Source organism: Artibeus jamaicensis, unplaced genomic scaffold (genome assembly GCF_021234435.1).
Source record: "Artibeus jamaicensis isolate MK-2021 breed Jamaican fruit bat unplaced genomic scaffold, CSHL_Jam_final contig_490, whole genome shotgun sequence".
NCBI lineage: Eukaryota > Metazoa > Chordata > Mammalia > Chiroptera > Phyllostomidae > Artibeus > Artibeus jamaicensis.
This window is the reverse complement of record NW_026521861.1, coordinates 19,447,096-19,467,471: the sequence shown is the minus strand read 5'-3', so window position 1 is coordinate 19,467,471 and position 20,376 is coordinate 19,447,096. Positions and strand designations below refer to the sequence as shown.

At 54.2% G+C, this 20,376-nt stretch overlaps 1 protein-coding gene across 1 annotated transcript in view; it reads left to right on the top strand.

Moving 5' to 3' along the window:
* CUNH10orf90 (chromosome unknown C10orf90 homolog) overlaps window positions 1-977 on the top strand; it is a 146,441-nt gene extending 145,464 nt beyond the window's left edge. Inside the window, exon 7 of the mRNA XM_053668670.1 lies at window positions 78-977. Coding sequence (XP_053524645.1) covers window positions 78-116 — 39 coding nt within the window. The 3' untranslated portion in view covers window positions 117-977. The remainder of the gene's footprint in view (window positions 1-77) is intronic.
* The last annotated feature ends 19,399 nt before the right edge of the window (window positions 978-20,376 follow it).

The following is a 20,376-nucleotide window of genomic DNA, read 5'->3' as shown; positions in this document are numbered from 1 at the left end:
CCCGGCTGCCGGCAGGGGCGGTGTGCGTGGGGCGCAGATGCCGACCCCAAACTTGACCTCTTTGTGTCTTCCCCCAGCAACTGCTAGACCAGCTCCTTCAGAGGAATGCCGTCTGACCGCAGGCCACCCCGCCGACCTGCCGCCTGGACCTGGATTGGCTTCAGACGCTGCGTAACCCATTAAACTTAGCGTGAGCTACGTGACGTCAAGTACTTATTCCACTTTTTTAATTTTATTTTTTCATAAAGGAAAACCTAGTTTCCCGAATTGCTGACCCAAACCAAGCAAAAATGGTGACATTTGGGGAAGTGGGTCAGCAGATGGGTGGGGGTCACGTCACAGAACCCACCAGGTCCCCTCCCTTCTTCTGAATTTTCCCCTTTGCTTCCGATGTCCCCTCCCTGCCCCCCATTCCCACTTAGGCAGAAGGGCTTTGCGCACCCACGTGCAAATTGCCCCATCAAATTGCTGGGGCCTGAGCACCTCACTTTTGCAGTACCAACCCCAGCTTCCAGCAGCTCCGCAAACCCGGCCTCCGGGTCACCGCACGGTGTGTTTAAAATCTCTCTGGACGTGTGCGCCGCGTGGTGCTGGGGGCTGTGCCCGAGAGCAGGGAGCAAGGGGCCTGGTGCCTGCGGCCTGAGGTGGGGGCCAGGCAGCCCTCACTGCTCCACCCATTCCCCCCCTTTCTTCATTTAGCAAGTCTGTTTCCATGGCCCCTGTCAGGGCAGAATCCGCTGAAAATAACTGGAGGCGACCTCAGTGTGCCCTGCACCCCCACCGTCCCCACCCCCCACCATGCCCACCTCCCCACGATGACACCCTCCCACTGCTGTCCCCAAAGAAGGGCTGCCTTGCTGAAGATGGCCCCCCAGCTTCAAGGCTGCCTGCAGTGTGTCCTTGCAACATTTACTGTGTTTATAAACGTGTGTTTGGGGAGCTAAGAACCTTCTAGTTTTTATCAAAAATGGAAATAAATGCAGTTATTTTTAAAAAGTCAAACATTGCTCTGTGATGTTTCGTGTTGGGAACAGAGCAGCTCAGTGAGAAGCGCCGTGAGGCCCAGCAGGAGCCTCCGACCTGCCACTCGCCGCCCCTGGCACCAGCGCAGGAGTCTGGGCCGCCCCGACGCCGGGGGAAGAGGCCGCCTCCCAGAGATCCTGGAAAGAAACCACGCAAAGCAAGGCTCGGGGTTCCAAAGGCCCCCAATCCCACTGGGAGGCTCCCCAGGAGAGAGAAGGAAGCTCGGGGGTGAGCGGTGACACCTGTCCCCGCCCCTCCGCCCACCGCTGCACACCTGGCCCCTTTGCTGGGAGCCGCCGGTCCTCTCCCAACACCTCCCCCTCCCCTGCCTGCCCTCCCCTGGGGAGGGGCACGTTGGACGTGTTGCATCGGAACCCGGACCGTCTGCCCTCCCGAGACCATCTCACTGTGTGATGAGGCAGCCACTCCAGAGTTGCTGCTTGGTCTGCACAGTTAGGATCCAGCCGGGAGCAAGAAACCACACAGGAACTTGAACAGGAAAGTTGATTGTGTGTAATTATTAACAAAAACAGAGGATTGGAGTGAAAGGGGATTGGCTGGTGGGAAGGGAATGGGAAATCATGCAGGGGAGAAGAGGAGACAGAAGGACCAGCATTGCCCCCAGAAAGAGCACCCCAAGCCCTGGTCTGCAGTCTAGATATGGAGGAGAGGACAAAGCTGTGGTTCAGCAGGTGACAGAGAAGTTTCCATGGTGCCATCTCGATAGAACTGGCCGGAAATCCACCCTTCGGGATGCGCAGGGAGCTGGCTCACCCGAGGCCCCGCAGCGTTGGGGCTGCAGGAGGGAGGGGCTGCGGCAGAAAGCAGCCGGCAGGGGTGCTGCTCAGTGCAGGGACCTGCTGAGCAACTGTCTCAGGTCCGGGAAGCCACACCCCTCTCCTCCTGCGGTGTCCTCCAGCTCCCTGTCCTAACAGAGCTGGGCGTCCTGCAGTGGTCAGAGGAACGCCATTCACAGCTCCCGGATCCATGCTAGCCGAGCCGGCAAAACAGGTGACTTGGGGGACAAGAGAGACCATGAGTCCAACCACTGGCCCACAGCTTCTGTGAGCTTGCTGCCGTCCCCGATCCATGAAGTGGGGGCACTTAGGGTACCCCCTCCCTAGGGCTGTTGTGGGCTAGAATAACGCAATGTGAGCTGAGAGCTTAGCAGAACCACGAGCCCAAACCAAGCACAGGTGGATGTTCCCTGCCGCAGGCAAGCAGGCGCAGAAGGGGGCGTGTCCTCCGAAGCCCTGGGGTGCCATAAGCGCTCAGCTTGGCAGGAGCAAGGGGAGCCAGGAAGCCCCCAGAATGCCTGGATGTTACCTCGGCAGAAATCAGTCCCAGGAACAGGGTGCTTTGTGAACAGACTGTCCGTCCCCAGCTCCTCTTCTATCTTAGGATCAATCTCAACAGCTCAACCTAGCTCACCCTTCAGGTTAATTCTGGTGTTTCTGAACCCATCAGGCCTCTTCCAGGCTGTTTCACTGAACTTCTGTTGATGTTTTTAACAGTTGACTGAAAGCATTTTAAATCAAATCAATATCGGTTCCAGAAATTCTAAAGATCCCGCTGTACCTTTTGTTGTCATTATTACTTGAAGTTTTTCAGAGAGTTTCAAAAGCTTCTCCTAACCAGTCATTGGAAGTCAGGGCCCATCCGCTTCTAGACTCTTCTGTGGCACTTCCTGAGACTTAGGTTTCTGTCCGCTGACGTCTGAATGTTTCAGAACGTTGTGTTCTGGAGCTAACACTCCGTGAAGATTCTACCTCCTTTGCAACTCTGACACCAAGTCCCAGAATTTAAAGAATCAATACGCGTCAACTTGAGATTAAATGCCACTGAAGAATGAATAATGTACTCTCTTTCTCTCTGCATTTTCTGCTTTTAAAAAAGTCGCCCATCCTCCTACCCCACCCCCCGCCATGGCAACCATCAGCTTCTCTGTGTCTATGGATCTGTTTCTGCTTCATTTGTTTGTTTTGTTCTTTAGATTCCACGTATAAGGGAGATATTTCTCCTCCTCTGACTTATTTCACTCAGCATAATGCCCTCTATCTCCCTTCATGTTGTCACAAGTGGCAAGATTTCATTCTTTTTTTATAGCTGAGTAATACTCCGTTTTGTGTGTGTGCATCAATCTGTTTCATCCTCTTGTCCATCGATGGCCACTTGGAGTCACTTCTGTCTGTCGACTGTCGTAAATAACACTGCAGTGAACATGGCAGTGACTGTATCTTTTCGAATTAGTGTCTCTATTTTCTTCAGGTAAATTACCCAGAACTGGAACAGCTGGGTCACCCGTGGTACCTCTCTTGTTAATGGTTTGCGGAACCTTTGTGCCGTTTTTCTTAGGGGCTACACCCATTTACCCTCCCACAAGCACCACACATGGATGCCCTTTGCTCCCCACCCTTGCCAACACCCACTACTTGCCGCTGCTTCGCTGGAGGCCTACAGAATGCACCTCCAAGGGCAGCTCCTAACGAGGGGGACTGAGGTGGAAACCGGGCAGGAGAGGACAAGGTCTTGTCTGTGCCGTCCTGTGAACAGCCAGCCCAGGACAAGGCGGCAAAGGGAAGTTTTGGTCTCTGCTACACTGATATTTTTCCCTCTTGCCGTTGTAGCTTTTTATTGTTTGTTCTTTTTTTATTGCTGATGAGTGAATTTTCAATATCCAGTGTTGTTTTCTTTTATAATATGGAGGTAAAGGCTTGAGCTATAACCACTTTCTCCCCAGAACTGGTCACCCATTTGCTGAATCCTCTGGTTAAAATCAGACTGCAGGGCGCAGACTTCAGAATTTTGAAATTCTAACTAGAACTTACCGTTGGAACTTGAACGATCAAATTCTGTCCTGGAGCTGATATTTTCACACCTGGCTATGTTTGGGGTCTGGCATGGAGCCAGCCCACCTCGAGGCAGTGGACAGCGGAGGCGCAGTCTGCAGCGGGCCCTCGGGGGCTTGGACCAAGCGGCGTTTGGAGCGATTTGAAACGGACCGGCAGCAACGGCTCTAGGCTGCCTTTGCCGTGGTCTGCATGACCTCATGTCCAGAAATTCCTATTTTGGTCACTTGTCCTCCCTGCCAGCTGGTAATGGAATAATGGAAAATCGCCTGGGTTTCTTCGCTAGCACCGATCGCCAGCCGCGCTTCCTGGAAGCTGCGCGCCCCGAGTGAGTCAGCAAATGCTTGCTCAGACGGGGCGAAGCTCTTTGGAAGGACTAGGTGAGAGAGAGCCCGCGGCTACAGAGCAGTTGACAGCCTCATTCCTTGAGAAGTTCTCCCATTTCAACACACGTCGGTGCCGGAACGGCGGGCTGTGGCGGGTGTCCGACTGGGTCTGATGACCAGCAGGCTGAGCGCGAGGTGGGCCAGGTGCAGAGTGAGAAGGGGGGGCGGTGCATGACGTGCCACCCAACTGGGTGGGGGAGCTGTGGGTTAAATGCAACAGAAAAGTGATCCGCGGTGTGTCTGTGCGAGCGGGCTAGTGTGCGTGCTGAAAGCAGAGGAAACGCTCTGCAAAGAGGCTTGAAGGGGTCTATCAGCGGACGGTGGTCCATTGCAGGGCTCCCTGTGTCTGTACTTCCATCAGTACTTGGTAATGACCCATGCACGGCGAGCTGAATAGAAACCCCCTGGAGTGGGCTGTCACTGAGCTGAGCCAGCCGCCCCAGGATGAAGCGCTTAGGGAAGCCGGGCAGCCTTCCCTGTCTGTCCCAGGCCCACAGGCCCATCAGGAGATTCCTCACCCCCCCACCCCGCCCCACTTTCTGCTCACAGTCTGGCTGCTGGGCTGGGAGTCGAAGCTCTCCGTGCAAATGTTTTCTGCACATGGAATGAAGCAGCGGCGTTGGCAAGTCTCCTCAGAACGGAGGGTTTTCTCAGTTCCTGTCGGCTGCCTCAGCTCTGATCCCCAGACCCCAGGAGACTGTCTGAGGCAGTTGTCTGGGGCGGGGGGGGGAGGAGGGAGGCTTGGAAATCCTTCCATTTTTTTCTTGCTGCTCAGAGAAGGTTTTGACGCCCACGTTCTGGATGCTGCTCTTACCTGCCAGGTGGCGGCAGGAGAACGGAAATGGGACTTCAGGCCTGGGCCCTGGTCTCAGACCTCGGCACATCAGAGAGTCCGAGGGGGCGGGCGGGTGGGTGGGGGGAGGGAGAGACTTTATATGCCTCTGGGATCTTCAGAAGTGCTGGGCGATTCTTATCAAAGCTGAAAAGGGAAGAGAAGGGTGTTTATGCTCTGCATTGCAGCTGAGGAAAAATTAGGAATTCGCATCTTTTCCGTGAGACCACCAGCAGGACTGAAAGACGGAGGACAGTGTCCTGCCGGTGGCTGTCTGAGGGTTCTGCCCTCGAGAAGTGTCTGTACTTTGCTGACATGCCCGAGGCGCAGCAGCAGCTGTCACCGAGGTCAGGGAAAAGACGTCGCGCCTGCTGCCCATGTTCCCCGCCTGAGACATACGATGCTTTTCATCCCAGCCCAGGAGGCAGCCGGCTCGCCTGCCCACGGATGTCAGCGAGGGGGACACTGTAAATCTCTTCACTGCTGCTGATTTCTGCAGACCTGACCCCACGCCGCGTGTGACCTCCTCCGAGTGTCCTCGTGCCGGAAGTCGTTTTGCACGGAGCAAAGGAATCGGCGGCAGCAGGCTGAGTCTCGGTTCCGTGAGGCCAAACGCGTGTTTAATATTAACGGCTGCTGTGCGCCCGTGCAGAGGGTTTGTGTTTGCGTCTGTTCGGAAGTGCACCTGAAGGCCGCTTAGGCCGGACGTGGTTAACTACGCTGTCATAATTACAGTTCCGGGTCCTGCTCTGTCTGCTGGAACGTTGGTTAAATCAGAATGACACGGTGACTCGAGATCTTCTGCCGGGGCAGCCCGTGACGTTCCATTAGCAAGGCAGAGGTTTCTCTGGCACACTTTCTCACGGACCCAACCAGAGCGCGTGGACGGCAGCATTTCCAGATGGCGAAGCTGATTCCGATCAGTGAGGCGCGTTTTGGTTGAAGCTTTCGTTTCGGAGTGGGATGTCCCCTCCCTGATGCTCAGTTGGCCGTTGAGCGCGGTTCCCTCCGCTTTCCAGTCCCACCAGGTGGTTTCTGGCCGAGTTTGGTGAGCCTGCAGTGGACAGGGGCCCGAGCAGGAAACTGCCGGGCCCAGACCCAGTTCGGACATTTTGAAATGTAACAGCTAAGAATTTTTGGTTTTGAGTTCTAACTCCGGGCCATGCCCGTGAGGAGAACTGTCCTTCTCTTGTCCTAGGTTCCCAGGTGGGACTCGGTTACCAGAGATTGACAAGGGAAAGTCAAGTTTATTAACATGTGTATTTCATTCACACACGGGAGGAACTCAGGGGCGACCAAGTCCCAGCTCTGCTCCCAGGGTCCTTGAGTAGCAGGGCACCTTCAGGAATGAAGGCTGGTACCCCCAGATTTCACACGTGGAAGCCCTAACGCCCCGTGTGGCTGCCTTTGCAGATGAGGCATCTAAGGAGGTCACTGGGTTAAATGAGGTCGTGGGGGGCGGGTTTGGCCCTGATGCGGCAGGATTAAGGTCTCAGTGAGAAGAGACTCGGGAGTCTCTCCAAGTGCACAAGGAGGAGGTCACGTGCGTATGCACTGGAGGACAGCGGCCTCCAGAGACCGCAGGATGAAGCTGGCCTTGCCAGGAGCTCGGCCTGGGACTCCTCAGCCTGCAGAGCTGCGGGCCGTGCGTTCCCATGTGTAAGCCCCCCCTCCGCACATGGTGGTCACCACGGCTGCCTGAGCAGACAAAGCCAGGACCCTTGCTGCCCTCGGCAGCCGCTCTGCTCCTTGCCCACTCAGCGGTCATCTGCCTTCCCCATCAACAGCATTTGGACCTGGTAGACTGTGAGCTGGAGCCTGCTGCTTCTCCTTGCTGACAGCGTCCCCCTTTGCATCTGTGGGTGTGGTGCAGCCCCTGGGGTCTGCTGTGACTCCCATGGGCCCCGGGCTCTGTGCTCTGCTCTGAAGCCTCAGCTACAAGGACACTGTGCTCTCGCTGGCCAAAGTCTCTGGTGAGTTCACCAGCTGCTATCACGAACTTCCCCACCTACCCATGGTGCAGACTGGAGCTTCCTACACCTTCCCCTCCCCCATGGAGGGGCCCTCCTGTCTAACCCAGAGGAGGTGGGTGCTCTCCGCCCCAGCACGGAGACCATCTCTGGGACCTACTTCTTCCCCAGAGCGTGTGATGTGCTACCGAAACTCACAGACTTTGGAAAGTTACTCCCTCCTCTCCCACGAGGCGTGGCTTTCGAGACACTTGCCTCCTGAAAGTGAGGAGACTGGGCTCCTGGGCTCCAAGCTGCTGCCCAATGCTCTCTCCCTGGCTTTCTGAGATGTCCCGTTCCTGTCCTGTCTGTGGCTAAGGCACAAGTGTGCCCTGCACGCTTACAAGTCATACCCATTTCTCATTCACTGTGATCAGAATAATCCCACGAGGCTGGAGGTCAGCAGAAGCTGGAGGAGGGGGTGTGAATGTTTGTGCATGTTAGGAGAGTCGTTTCTCAGGGCAGCTGGAGTGGGCTGCGCGGACACCCCAGTCCCTGCCGCTCCCTCCGCCGTCTCCGCACCGACTGGCGTCTCTAGGTGCAGGTCGGCCCAGTGGCAGGTGTCTCTCTAGCTCTGAGAGAGCAATGTCAGGTGAAGAAATTGGCATATTCAAGGGCCGTGATGCACACAGATTTTCCTGTAAAATACCAGAGTCCCAGTGAGCACGGTGCGGTGGCCACACTCTGAGAAGTAAGGGACCACCGGTGCACCCCCGATCACACGCTCTTGCCCCTCAACCCCCATCGGACCTCCTGCAGGGTGGAAGCAGGGAGGGCGGGGATGGGTGTGCTGACTGGGGGGACCCCCCCTCTCCCCTGACCCGATCTCTGACTTCAGAACAGAGGTGAGTGTGGAGTGACCGTGGAGCAATCTCCATCCAACGGAGCAGGCGGAGTGAGGAAGAGGATGGGGGGCGGGGCGTGTCCAGGTTGGTGGGGACTGAGGTGTGAGCCAGGCCCTTCTCCATTCAGAACCCCGAGGTGACTCCATGATGCCTGTCTGTCCATATGTCCAGGAATTAAAGGTGCAGATGCACTTTTGGATTCCACTGAAATTTTAAATACTAATTTTGCTCACACAGAGGAGACGTGTGCTCCTGGGAGGAGAAACTCTCCCTCGACCCTCCTAGGGTCCCTGGCTCGGCCTGACAATTGAACAAAGACTAACAGAAGAAACGCAGCCCTGTAATTATTATACGTTTTCCACGACCCTGGAGCCTTCAGGTGGCAGTGAACACTGGAAGAAATCGTTGAACCTGAGCATTTTGACGAGGGTTCAGTGAAGGGTGGAAAATCCTGGGAAAGCCTGGCCAGGCGGACAGGTGTGGGCTCAGGGTGGTCCGAGGGGAAACTGAGCCAGGGGGCCTGCTCCTTCCACTCCCCTCGGCCTCCCGCCTTCTCCTGAGACAAAGATGCTCCCTCACAGGCCCGTCCTCTGGTGGCCTCCAGGAGAAATGGGAGGTCAGGCTCCTCCCTGCCCCCGCCATCACTCAAATCCCATGGGTGCAAACCAGCCGCGGCACCATGTCATGGAATGGTGTGTTCAGACTTAGATTTGGGAATGGGACACCTTCCAGCTTCAGGGAGAGAAAATCAGAAAGTACTTGCCTTCCAAAGTTGCGTCCCTAGCAAGGAAATACCGGGCACTGCAGAGCAAGGAAGGAGGACGTCCGTCTGTTGAGACACAGGAACACGGAGCAGCATGAAGTGTCTTGGTTCTCCCCCTACAGCGGGCAGACAGCCTGGTACCCACGGGCGTCGGACGCCTGCACTTCATCGTCATCGGCCATCAGCGCTTAGATTTTCGTGACGTCTGGACCTCGCCAGCTGTTCCCCACTTTTCTGCCATCTGAGCCTCGCTCCATCTGGGGAAAACACCAACTGCGTGGGTTCCCTCCTCAAAGGCAAAAGCGGCAGGACAGACAGGCAGGCCCTTTTCACGTCCAAGCAGAAAGTGCCGTTCGGTCGGAGTCACATTCTAGCAGGGGAGAAAGGCTTCTTCCACACACACGTTTGTGGATAAGGGTGCTCACACGCTCCAGCTGGATTCTTTGAAGCCTTGAGGGTGCTCAGCGCCGTGGATTGCGTGATAGGTAAGGGAGGAAAGAGAGACTGTTGTCAGCCTCAGCTGGAAGTGGAAACAGACTTTGGAATTCTGGACCATTCGGTTCTGTCAATGCAGCGACTTTGTTCTTGGTGAAGAAGAGGTCATTTCATGCAGCGTAGGCCACAGTGGCCAGTGAAGCCACAAAGTGCAATCCCAGGTCCGTAAGTTTTTCTTCCTTCCACGGAATATATGCATTTCTCTAAACACATGTATTATTAAAACCCCTTGAATATTAATGTCACGTAATAAATAATACATTATTTTTAAAAGTCTTTGCAATACACACGTCAGTTTTCTGCAGACAGTTCAGTTAGAAAACGCGAAATCCCTTTCTGTTGATGTTGGTGGAAGGACACAATTCTACGAAAGCCAGTTGGGAATGACCGAGAGAGTCCATGACCTTCCTACCGAGCATCACCCCCCAGGTTGCGGAAGCGCGGGGCCCAGAGGGAATGGTATGTCTGTAAAAAGGCATGGGGTGGGTTTTGTGTTTGGTTTTTTTTGTGGACACTTTCTGAAATGGGGTCTGGAGTCCTGGAGTTGTAAGGACACCATCGCAGCAATGTTACTACTGTGACGATGTCACCACTGTGGCGGCGTGTGTACTTGGAGACCTGAGAAGAGATTCACAGGGGAGGCAGACTCACGGCTGTGAGCCGGTGGACGTGACATTCTACTCTGAAGGAAGGCACTGGCTCTGCCCTTGGCAGACAGGCCCTGGGTTGTCCCTCTGTGCGAATTCTCAGAAATCACAACCGTGAAAAGTCACACATCACACACACTCCAGGTCTCTGAAGGGAGAGAAGGAAGACACTGGCATCTGTGGTCACTGTCCCTGTGGAGGGACCCCAGGTTCTGGGAAAGGCTCATTCCTGTGGCCTGCGGGGGTCACCCTGGGAAGGACGCCCCCACTCATGGTTTGAATTCAATCAGCCTGATCCTCGGAGGGGCACGAGGGTCTGTTTCAGGACATCGCTTCTCGAAGTCTCATTTGCAACCTTGCAAGTGATATTCCAAAGTCACTAAACTATAGCAATTTTCATGGCCCTCCCGTTGAGTCAACCGCAAATGCGTACTGATTGAGTGCCTACTTGGGGTGCTGGGCTGGACCCCGAGTGGGTGGAGCAAGAGGAGACGCCACACAGAAAACCAAAGTGACCAGGAGAAAATATCAGGGGAATAGTGCATGAGCATGTGAAGGCCAGACCTAAGGAAGGCGAGTCCACTGACCGCGAGCTGTGGTAAGAAAGCAGCAGTAGCTCTGAGTAGACAGAACCAAGGACTGTCGGACACGGTGAAGAAAACGAGGAGGCAAAGAGCCACGTGGGACGGCTGCTCGTAGCTTCAAGGCAGAGGATGATGTCCTTCATCAAGGCTTCCTAGAGGTTAGTGGAGATGAACACTCCGGCAGGAGACCTGTCCGAGGACACAAGCGAGCCATTGCCGAGGGAAGGTGACCGGTCACACGTAAACATTGCTGGTTTAAGACAAGCAGCCACAGTAATGGAACAGTTAAACGCATAGATTTTTCCTAGTTTCCTAAGCTTAGAAGGAAATATACTGAATGCACAGCAAACAGTGTGACTTCCAGGGGTAGGTCGATGCCTCCCAGTCCCTGACCAGTTCTGAGACATCTGTCCCCCGTTCGCCTCCCCCACCCCACCACCCACTCCCACCTGCCCTTACTGTGGAGTTGCCTCGGTTGACCAGAGCCTGGGGTGCGGGGCCAGTGGGGACGCCACCAGGATCCCAGGCTCCTGGGGGCACAAGCAGAGGGGTCAGAGCTCAGAGCTCTGCAGGTGGTGCTTCCTGGGGCAGGGGCCCTGAGACCGCCCCCCACCCCCAGGGGGCCTCCAGCAGCCCCGCTCCCACCGGAGCTGCTCCCAGTCTGGCTCCGTTTCTGACAACAGACCGGCAGGTCTGCGCTCCGAGGGGGCGAGTAGATCAGCGGAAGCGGCAGGGCAGCCCTTCCCAGTGAGACGGCTTCTCAAGACATGATTGAGGACTCGGGTCCAGGGACATTGACTGGGGTGCAGTTCGTAGGGAGACACGGGGGACAACTCGGACGTCGCATGGGGAGGAAGCCGTGTGCACCAGGACGGAGACACGCGAAGCCGTGGCAGTGTAGTCCCGGGGGCCGTGAGGCTGTGGAGGCCGCCGCTGGGAGAGCACAGTCACCCGGCCCCGAAACTGGCAGAAGGCGACGTGTTATGCACAGGAAGTGTGTTGTCACCCAAAGTCTATTAATCTTCCGTGTTGAAAAAACACCGCACTTATAGGTCAGTTACAAGGGTGGCGCGAAGAATTCCCACGTGCCTTCAACCAGGCTCACCAACTGTCAGCCTTCTGACACATTTGCCTCATTGTCCTTTCTCTCTACACAAACACTCATAATACAGACAACATGCTTATCATGTGTACATATAAAGAGAAATACATATCTCTATAAATATAGATCTCATATATTAACATGTGTGTATAATGTCTGTGTCAGATAATTTGTATACAACACATAATCTTCGTGTGATATATGTATGATACATGTGTGGCATGCGTGTATAACACACATGCCGTCTATGTAGTATTACACAGTATATACAACTATGCTTTTTTTCAAAACTATTTGATAGTAAGTTGCAGAAATCATGCCCTTCTCCTAAACAGTGACCTTGTTTATAATTTTTATTTTCTCCCTCTCTTTTGTTATTCTACATTTTCCAAATTTTCTACATTTTTAATTAAATAAAAATAACTTTTGTTATCTTAAGACATAAATAATAACTGTTTACCTCTCAAATTTTAAAGTAATTTTTAAATTATGGGCTAGACAGTAAGTTGATTGAAATCAACTTAGAAATACATATTTAAAATTTTAAATGTACATTTCTTTTGAACTAATAATTTTTTCTGGGGTTCTATTCTAAGATAACCTTCTAACACTCTAAAAGGGCTCTGTGCATAAAATATAATTACAGTGTTCTTTGTAAAAGTATAAATAAGCCAAATGTCCGACAGGGGAGCAGTGTTCATGAAAAGTGATACTGTTCCCATTTGCAGAAATATTATGCACCCACAGAAAGGGCCCATATGAAGAACTGTCCCTGCCAGGAAGTCCGTGGCCACATCACCGGCTGATGATTTGGGTGGGTGGGGTGTGTAATGGGGGTCCCCCTGCAAAGGATTTCGTGGAGCTCCTGAGAAAGACAAGAACCCACTGGGTCAGCAGGCCGGGCTCAGCTCCCCTGTCAGGAAGAAAGAGCCCAGAGAGAGGGGACCCCTCTCCCAGAGACAGTGAGCACAGGGGCCCTCCGAGCACAGCAGAGAGGCCTGAAGTCTCTCCCCTTGGGCGCCCAAGGTCATTCCAAGACCAATAGCTGCCCTCTCTCCTCAGCCCACCTGCCGCCTGAGAACTGTTCCCGATGAGGCCATTCTGGAAGCCGCCTTATCAGTCCCCTGAGCCAAGCCTTGGGGGTAAAAGTGCAGGTGGAGACTTCTGGACCTTCGAGCCTGGGGGTGACGGGGGGCAGGCGTCAGTTGGTGGTGCCCAGAGCCACCAGGGCCCTGGTAGTGAAGACCCCCCTCCAAAAAGGCCAGTGTTCAGCAACCACAGTCACTGGGAGGGACATTCGTTTGAAGTTGTAGGACAGTCCTGCTTTCACTGCATTGCACCTGTTCTCAAGGCCACTTGAATGACCTTGTGACTTAGTGTCCTTTGTCGGGGCGACTGTCCCCCACAGCACTCAGCCTAGGCTTCCAGGTCGATTTGTGGAAACTCAGCTACAGGCGAGCGTGGCCAGACGTAGCAATGACTTTGAAACGCAGGGTGCTGGTCTCTGCCAGCCTTCTTGCCAGGGCCCTGGATAAATGTGGGGACACAGGCTCAGGGTCCTGAGCAGACCCCAGACCGGGCCACTGGCCCCCGAGGAGCCGAATTAGCCTGTCTGGGACTAGGAGGAATGGGTCCTTCTCGTGTGATTCGTCCAATGTTTCAAAAACAAAAAATCAATTCTAAGATGAATGTGGCCAGAGCTGCTGCTGAAAGAGAAAAGAAAGTTATTAAAAATAGCAGCATTCTCAACGCCAAATTGTCCGTCTCAGCAGGAACGGCCTCGGCGAGGCGTCTCCAAGTTCAGAGGAGAGAGATGTAGAACTGCAGGAGTCCTTCAGGGATTTGCAAGAGGCCCCTGTGCATCTGTGCCGGGCCCAGGGGGTGAAGCAGCTGAAAGGGCAAAAAGAGATGACCCCCAGGAATAGACCTCCAAGTCCAAGTTTAAATTCTAAAGTCCATTTCATTTATCCCAACGGCGACATTTTAAAGGTCGGAGACCTGCGGGGGTAACAAAGGCCGCCGTCAGTCGGAGGGAGCGGCTGCTCTCTGATGTGTGGAAGGGCAGCAGACCGCGTGCCCAGGTGGGACTGGGGCCAGATTAGGAGGCCGGTGGCTGTAGGGACGAGGCTGGGAGAAAGTGGCTTCGGCCTCAGATGCCACCAGTGCACAGACAGCGTGACACGTGGACACAGAAGACATGCTCAGGGCCCAGGGAAAGCGAGGGCTGCAGGCCGGCCTGTGCCGCCTGCCCTGCTCGGAAGTGCAGTCCCTGGCCCAGCCCCCGGGGTGGGAGAGATGGGGGGGGACGTCGTGCATCGGTCCAGGTTATAAAGTTGTCGGCCGACCGTGAGCAGAAAGAGACATGGCTCCTGTCTTCTGTGAGGGAAAGAGTGAGAAAAGGTGGCTCCCAGGGCTGAGCTAACCAGGCCTGCAGGAAGCCCTTGAGAAGAGACCCCAACTGCCTCTCCTGTGTCCCCAAGGGGTCAAACACGCTCCCCTCCCCACCCTCTGCTTCCCTCCTGTGTGCTTTTTGGAAGGTCAAGGTTTTCTGAGAAAACCCAGGGCAGAACACCCAGGGCTCTTACTCAGGGAGAAGCCCTGAGTCAGCTGTCCGAAGGCAACTCCGTAAGGAAACAGTGCCCAGACCCGGGCAAGAGGAGGGCGTTGCCGCACTGCTCCGGTGTAGCGGTGGTGGGGGTCCAAGCTCACCTCCCTTTCAGAGGTGATTTTAGTTTGGGGGAAACCCAGAAGTCACAGGGCACCAAATCTGGGCCCTAGGGGGACTGAGTCACCTGGGCGTTTTGATGTTTCACCAAAAATCTCGGTGCGAGACATGACGTGTGAGTGGGCGCAGTGTCGTGATGAAGCTGCCAGTCACCAGCTGCCCACGGCTGCAGCCTTCTGAACCATCTGAATGGTTTCTGTGGAGGAATGTTCAAGCTCCACACAAAATCTGATGCAGATTCATGCTCTACTCTCTGACATTTTAAATGTGACAGCCACACAGTCCACATGCTCACTCAACGGCATCTCCTGCCCCCACTGACTAGTACAGTGAAGGCATCCTTGTTCACACATGTGCATTCCAGTCCACTCTCCTTGGCTGCCAGGTTCCATCGATGTCACACAAACCATTCTCGTACCAACAATGGCTGGACTTTTTCCAGACAGACCTCGAACACCACACCAGGTGATAGGGAAGTTTGTAAATAATACATGTGAGGTGTGTGGGCCATGAAGGTGCTCAATTAACACAGTGCATCCAGCCTCATTTGGGAAACTGAGTATCTAGCCATCGGCCATCCAGAATATAATTCTTATAAAAAAGATAAGGCATTTTTATTCACCAGCTTACTGTCGGGTACAATTCAGATATGCGGGGGGGAGGTTTCAAGAGGACATTTGCCTCTAAATCTGCCACGACTCACCCATCAGTGGCTTCTGTTAACCAGGTTAAACTCTCTACCCACAGGACTGACACGAGCCTAAAGTATTTTACTGGAAAATAAGCCCCTAATAAATCAACATAGATACCTTTTACTTCTGAAAGTTGACATTTCTGTCCACACTGTTAAGAACTTTGTGACAAGCTCGTGGTTTTTGTTTTTTGGGCTTTATTTGTTTGTTGTGTGACAGAGAACAAAGGCCCCTCCTTTCTGGAAAGTCAGCTCAGCCCCGGTGCCTGGGGTGTCTGTGTGCCTGCGCGTGGGTGTCCCCACTTCCTCTTTGCAGGGACACAAGAGGCTTTGTGTCACTTTCCAAAATAGAATTCAAAAGTAGGCCAATGAAAGAGCCACAAAACAGGTCAGTTGCCGCAAATCCAAGCAGGAGAAGGAAGTGGAGCTCAGCTCTGGAAAGACGTCCTGTTTAGACCTCTGGTTCCTGTTCCATTGCCGCCGACAGGGCCATTTCGGGAGGTGCGTGAGCAGGTGTCACCAGGCGCTCTGGCATCTGTGGCTGACGGTGTGCCTTCTCTGTATCTCCAGCACGGCCACCTCCAGGACAGAGTGTGGATGCGGGGCATGAAAACCCAGCTGGCAGACAGAAGCCTGCCGGTCACTGGGAAGCCCAGCACAGGTGTGGGGGCATCACTCGTCTTGGGGACGAGTAAGCAGGGGCCTCGCCTGCCTCCGTGGACTCAGGAGGAAGCGATGGCTCTGAACAGTGAAAGCCTACATGTGGGTGATGCTTCTGGTACCCCAGTGGGATGCCCTAGGTAGGACGTGGCCCCGGTGTCCCCTCACCTCCACCTGAGGGATGCCGCATTGCCTCGGCGCCACCGCGGACTCCATGCCAGAAGGACCCGGCTGCACGGATGACGCTCACCTTCCTTCAGGGGCTCCTCTTTCATGACGTGCCGCTTGTGCGCCCCTGTGGGTCATTTTTCCATATGGCGTACGAGAGTGTCTGCCTGCGCCCCCAGGAGAGACAGCATTTTCCCGGGGGCGAGGCTTTTCATCTCCCGAGGCCAGTTCGTAGGCTCCTTGTACTGGGCCAGGTGCAAGGAAGGGGCGGCCTAATGCAGGAGATTACACTTTGTAAAACCCATCAGATCTGGTTTTGTGACCGAGGCTGCTCTGTGTGTCTGAGTTGTTACCAACACACATTTCTGGTTTCAAATTATTCTGACTCATGCTCTTATTTACTTTTTCCATGGTTGGCAATCTCTCCAAGAAGCCACAGTCCTTACCCATTGTCTGATTACCAGAGCAAAACACAGTTGGAGGCTGTTTGGAGCTTGAAAATAGTTTTATTTTGTTTTTTATTACGTTTGAAAATAATACCAGAAGTAACAGCTTAGTTAAAACCCGAAGATTTTAGAAGATAGAACAAGTCCGGGCACAGGCGCCAGCCCTGTGGAGGTCAGTTCTAACTGGGCCACAATGGTAACGGGCTCTCGCTGGAAAAATTGGGGAGGAATTGGGAGAGTGGTTTGGAAAGGTGTGCAACACTCGCCTTCTTGGACCTCAGGAGCAACAAGCCTCACCCGGGACCGCCCAGGTCGCGGGCCCCGGCACCCGCACTGGGAAGCTGCACAGAGAGGAGACACAGGTAGCGCACGGTCACGCATGGGTTCATTTACCCGGTCACCCAGAAACTGCTGTCCCTTCTTCTTGCCAGGCTATGGGGGAGGCCTGGGCCCATCAGACGCGGTGGCAGGTCTGTGCGGGCTCTCTGATAAGGCAGGTGGACTCTAGCACAACTGTCACTATGGTACAGAGTGACACACCTGACGCCAGGCCACACAGAGCTGAGCAAGTTGGCAGGGGACAGAGGAAAGACAGACAGCCCAGACAGACGGGGCCACAGAGGATGATCAGCAGGTGGAAGGAGGACAAGCGTGTGTCTGCCAGTGGGGGAGGCGTGTGGAACCCCGGGGAGTGCTAAACACATTCAAATGTCCAGTGTCCCGTGGGGCTTCAGGATGGGGCAGGGGGTGGGCAAGAGAAGAGGCTGGGAGCGCGGCTTGTGGTCAAATCCCAAACGGGAGTTGAAAGTCTCAAATGCAGAGGGACCCGCCAGCCATAACATAAACTAAATGTCCCGTGAAAGAGATGCGCTACCTTCTTGAAGGCAAGGAGGGTCCAGAGAGGCTCTGCCCGGTTTTCATTGGAAAGTGCCCTCGAGGTGCCAGGAGGAGAAGAACAAGAGTAAGAAATCAAAAATTTATTTGAAATAATAATGAAGGAGAACTTCCCCAATCTAGCAAAGGAACTAGACTTCCAGGAAGTCCAGGAAGCCCAGAGAGTCCCAAAGAAGTTGGACCCAAAGAGGAACACACTAAAACACATCCTAATTACATTACTCAAGATTAAAGATGAGGAGAGAATCTTAAAAAGCAGCAAGAGAAAAGGAGACAAAGGAATTCCTATCAGACCATCAGCTGATCTCTCAAAAGAGACCTTTCAGGCAAGAAGGGGCTGGGAAAAAGTATTCCAAGTCATGAAAGACAAGACCTACAGCCGAGATTGCTCTATCCAGCTAAGCTTTCATTTAGAATGGAAGGGCAGATAAAGTGCTACCAGATAAGGTCAAGTTAAAGGAGTTCATCACCACCAAGCCCTTATTATATGAAATGTTAAAGGGACTTATCTAAGAAAAAGAGGATAAAAAATATGAACAACAAAATGACAACAAACTCATAACTCTCAACAAATAAACCTAAAAGGAAAGAAAAACAATGAAAATAAAAACGAAGCAAACAACCAGAACAGGGACAGATTCAGAGAAATGGAGAGCACACACAGGGAGTTCGGTGGGAAGGGAGAAAGGTACAGCGGAGAAGCAGCGTAATCAGTGGGCATAAAATAGAGGGGGGGGGAGAAAAATGGTACAGGAAACAGCGGACTCAAAGAACTTACGTGTACCACCCAGGGACATGAACTAAGGGGGCAGAATGCTGGAGGGTCGGTGGGGCAGGGTGGAGAGGGAATAAAGGGGGGAAAATTGAGAAAATGGTTTACAGCACAATCAATAAAAATACTTAAAAAAATAAAAAATAAACTAAAAGTGCCCCCCAAATGAACAGGAGCCGGCACAGCAGCTGCATGAGCCCCAGGAGCTGCACTGTGGTCGAGGGAGGGCCCCTGGCTGCCCAGACCCGGGCCTGGGTGGAGAGGACGGACTCAGAGGTGGGACAGACAGGACGTGATGACTAACGAATGAGAGGGCACCGTTGAGGGGGAGGGGGAGGAAGGGACCAGACATGACTCACGTTTTGGGCACGCACCCTGGTGAAGGGAATGCAATGGAAGGTCCTTGGGGTCAGACAGACCAGCCTCCTGGCCCAGCTGTACCTCCTTCCAGCTTTGCACTCGTGGGCAAGCCATTCTGCGGAGCCTCCACCTCCCCCTGCAACAGAAGAGCAGGTCCCAGGACGGGGCAGGGGTGAGGGGTGAGGGTTGAGGGCCTCCCAGCGGCCCGGGGGCCCAGCCAATGCAGGCCAGAGGCTGGCTGCTGACATTGTTTTAGGTGTTCTCAGTGTCACCAGACTATGGGGTCATGAGAACAGGGGCTGGTGCCTGTGTCCCTAACTCCAACACAGGATACAGAAGGGACTCTGGGAATGTTTGGTCAACTCTTTTCCTGTATTTTTAAGCCCAGTCTGGGACAGAGAACGTTGAAAAAGTCACTGGCGAGAATTGCTTCAGAATATCAGGGGGACAGGGTTGCTGGTGGCGTTCCAGCCCTCGGAGTTGGTGCTGTGTGACCCCCACTGGCAGGCGCTGGCAGGTTTAAGGTGGGGGGGACTGCTGCTGGGTCAGCATGGGGACATGAGGAGAAATGTCCGATGCTTGACTGTATGACGTTAACGCTACATCAGATCCCAGACCCGAGTTCGGAGCAGGATGCCAGGCCCCGGGAATCTGGAGGAGGCTTTTCTGCCTGAGCCCATCAAGGACCTAATGGGAGAAAGGAGCTAGGCCTCAAAGTGCCCCCTGGGGTGCAAAACCAAGAAATCAAAGTGGCCTGGATGGCAGAAACCCAGGAAGTGGACTGAAATAACACCAGTGAAGGGAAAGGGCTGCCTGACCGTGGGGACAGGGACAGAGCCACACCCTCCGCCATATCAACCGGCCTCCCAGCAACCCCCGCCCGTGTGGCTTCTTCCCCCAAAGCAGGAACTGGCCCAGCCCTCTGAGGAGGAGGAGGTCAGAGTCTCAGGCACAGGGACCCACCTAATGAACCAGCCCCCCACTTCCCATGGCCCTGGGCAGCCCCATTTGGCCTCCACAGTTTAAGAGAAATCGAGAAACTGGAGAGGATCCAAAGGAGAGCAAACACCATGATTAAAGAGAGTGAGAATAGGGCCCCAGAGGCAAGTTAAAGAAATTGGGGTTGATTTGACTAAAACAGTCAAGGGAAACGGGAACTGGACTCAAATTCATGAAGAGGGGCCAGTGTCCAGTCATTTCCAATGTCAAGGGCACCTGAGGCAGACGGCCTCATTGGCCATCAGAGGGATGAGGTAAAGAAGCAGTTTCACAAAGGTACACAGGTCTTGGAGGGCCTCCCCCTGGGGTGACTGTAAAGTAGGGTGGCCTCTCGCCCCGGGAGGAAGCTGAGGGACTCGAGACCTGGGGCCGTCAGCCCCGTCACCTGGCCTCTGTGACCTAGTGCCTGATTTCGGAGCGGACACCTGCCAGGGAGTGGCCAGCCTGGACGGGTAAGAGCACCTTTGCTTCCTCCGGAGGGTCTCTCCACCTGAGAGCAAGCACGGCCTCGAATTCCACATGCACCCCGATGTGTTTGAGATACAGTTAGCAGCAGATGCCTGCGGGCTCCACGGCAGCTGGAGAAATCCGTCTCGCGAGACCCGAAGTGGCCGTGTAGATCAGACTGCTTGCTCACCGTGCAGCGAACGTACCCAGAGAAGCCTGGGAAACTCCACAGCCCTAGAGTTTGCTTTGGGTGGCCTGGCTGTGTGCCCCCCCGCCCCACCCCGGTTCATGTAAAGCATCCAGCGCTGTGAGTTCACGCACTCATTTGAGCATCCCTCATAGAAGGAACTCAGTCTAGATGCAGAACGTCACTATGGCTGCCTTCCTCCCCCACCCCGGCACCACATGAAAGCCATTTACCAACAGAGAGGGTAATGAGGCAATTGGTCAGTGAGCCAGACACAGCAGACATGCAGAAGGGGAAGTTCAATGGCAGGGTGACTCAGGTGAGTATAGATGGGGGCAGGGGAGCTCTCCCAAGTCCCTGATCCCCAGAGACCATTCTTTCTCTGTGTTTGAATGGCTCCTTGAGCACTGCTTCTGTGCAGTGACAGACGTGTCGGAACCCAGAGGGGGCTGCATCTGGGGGAGCAGGTTTCCGAGGAGGTCAACCATGGCT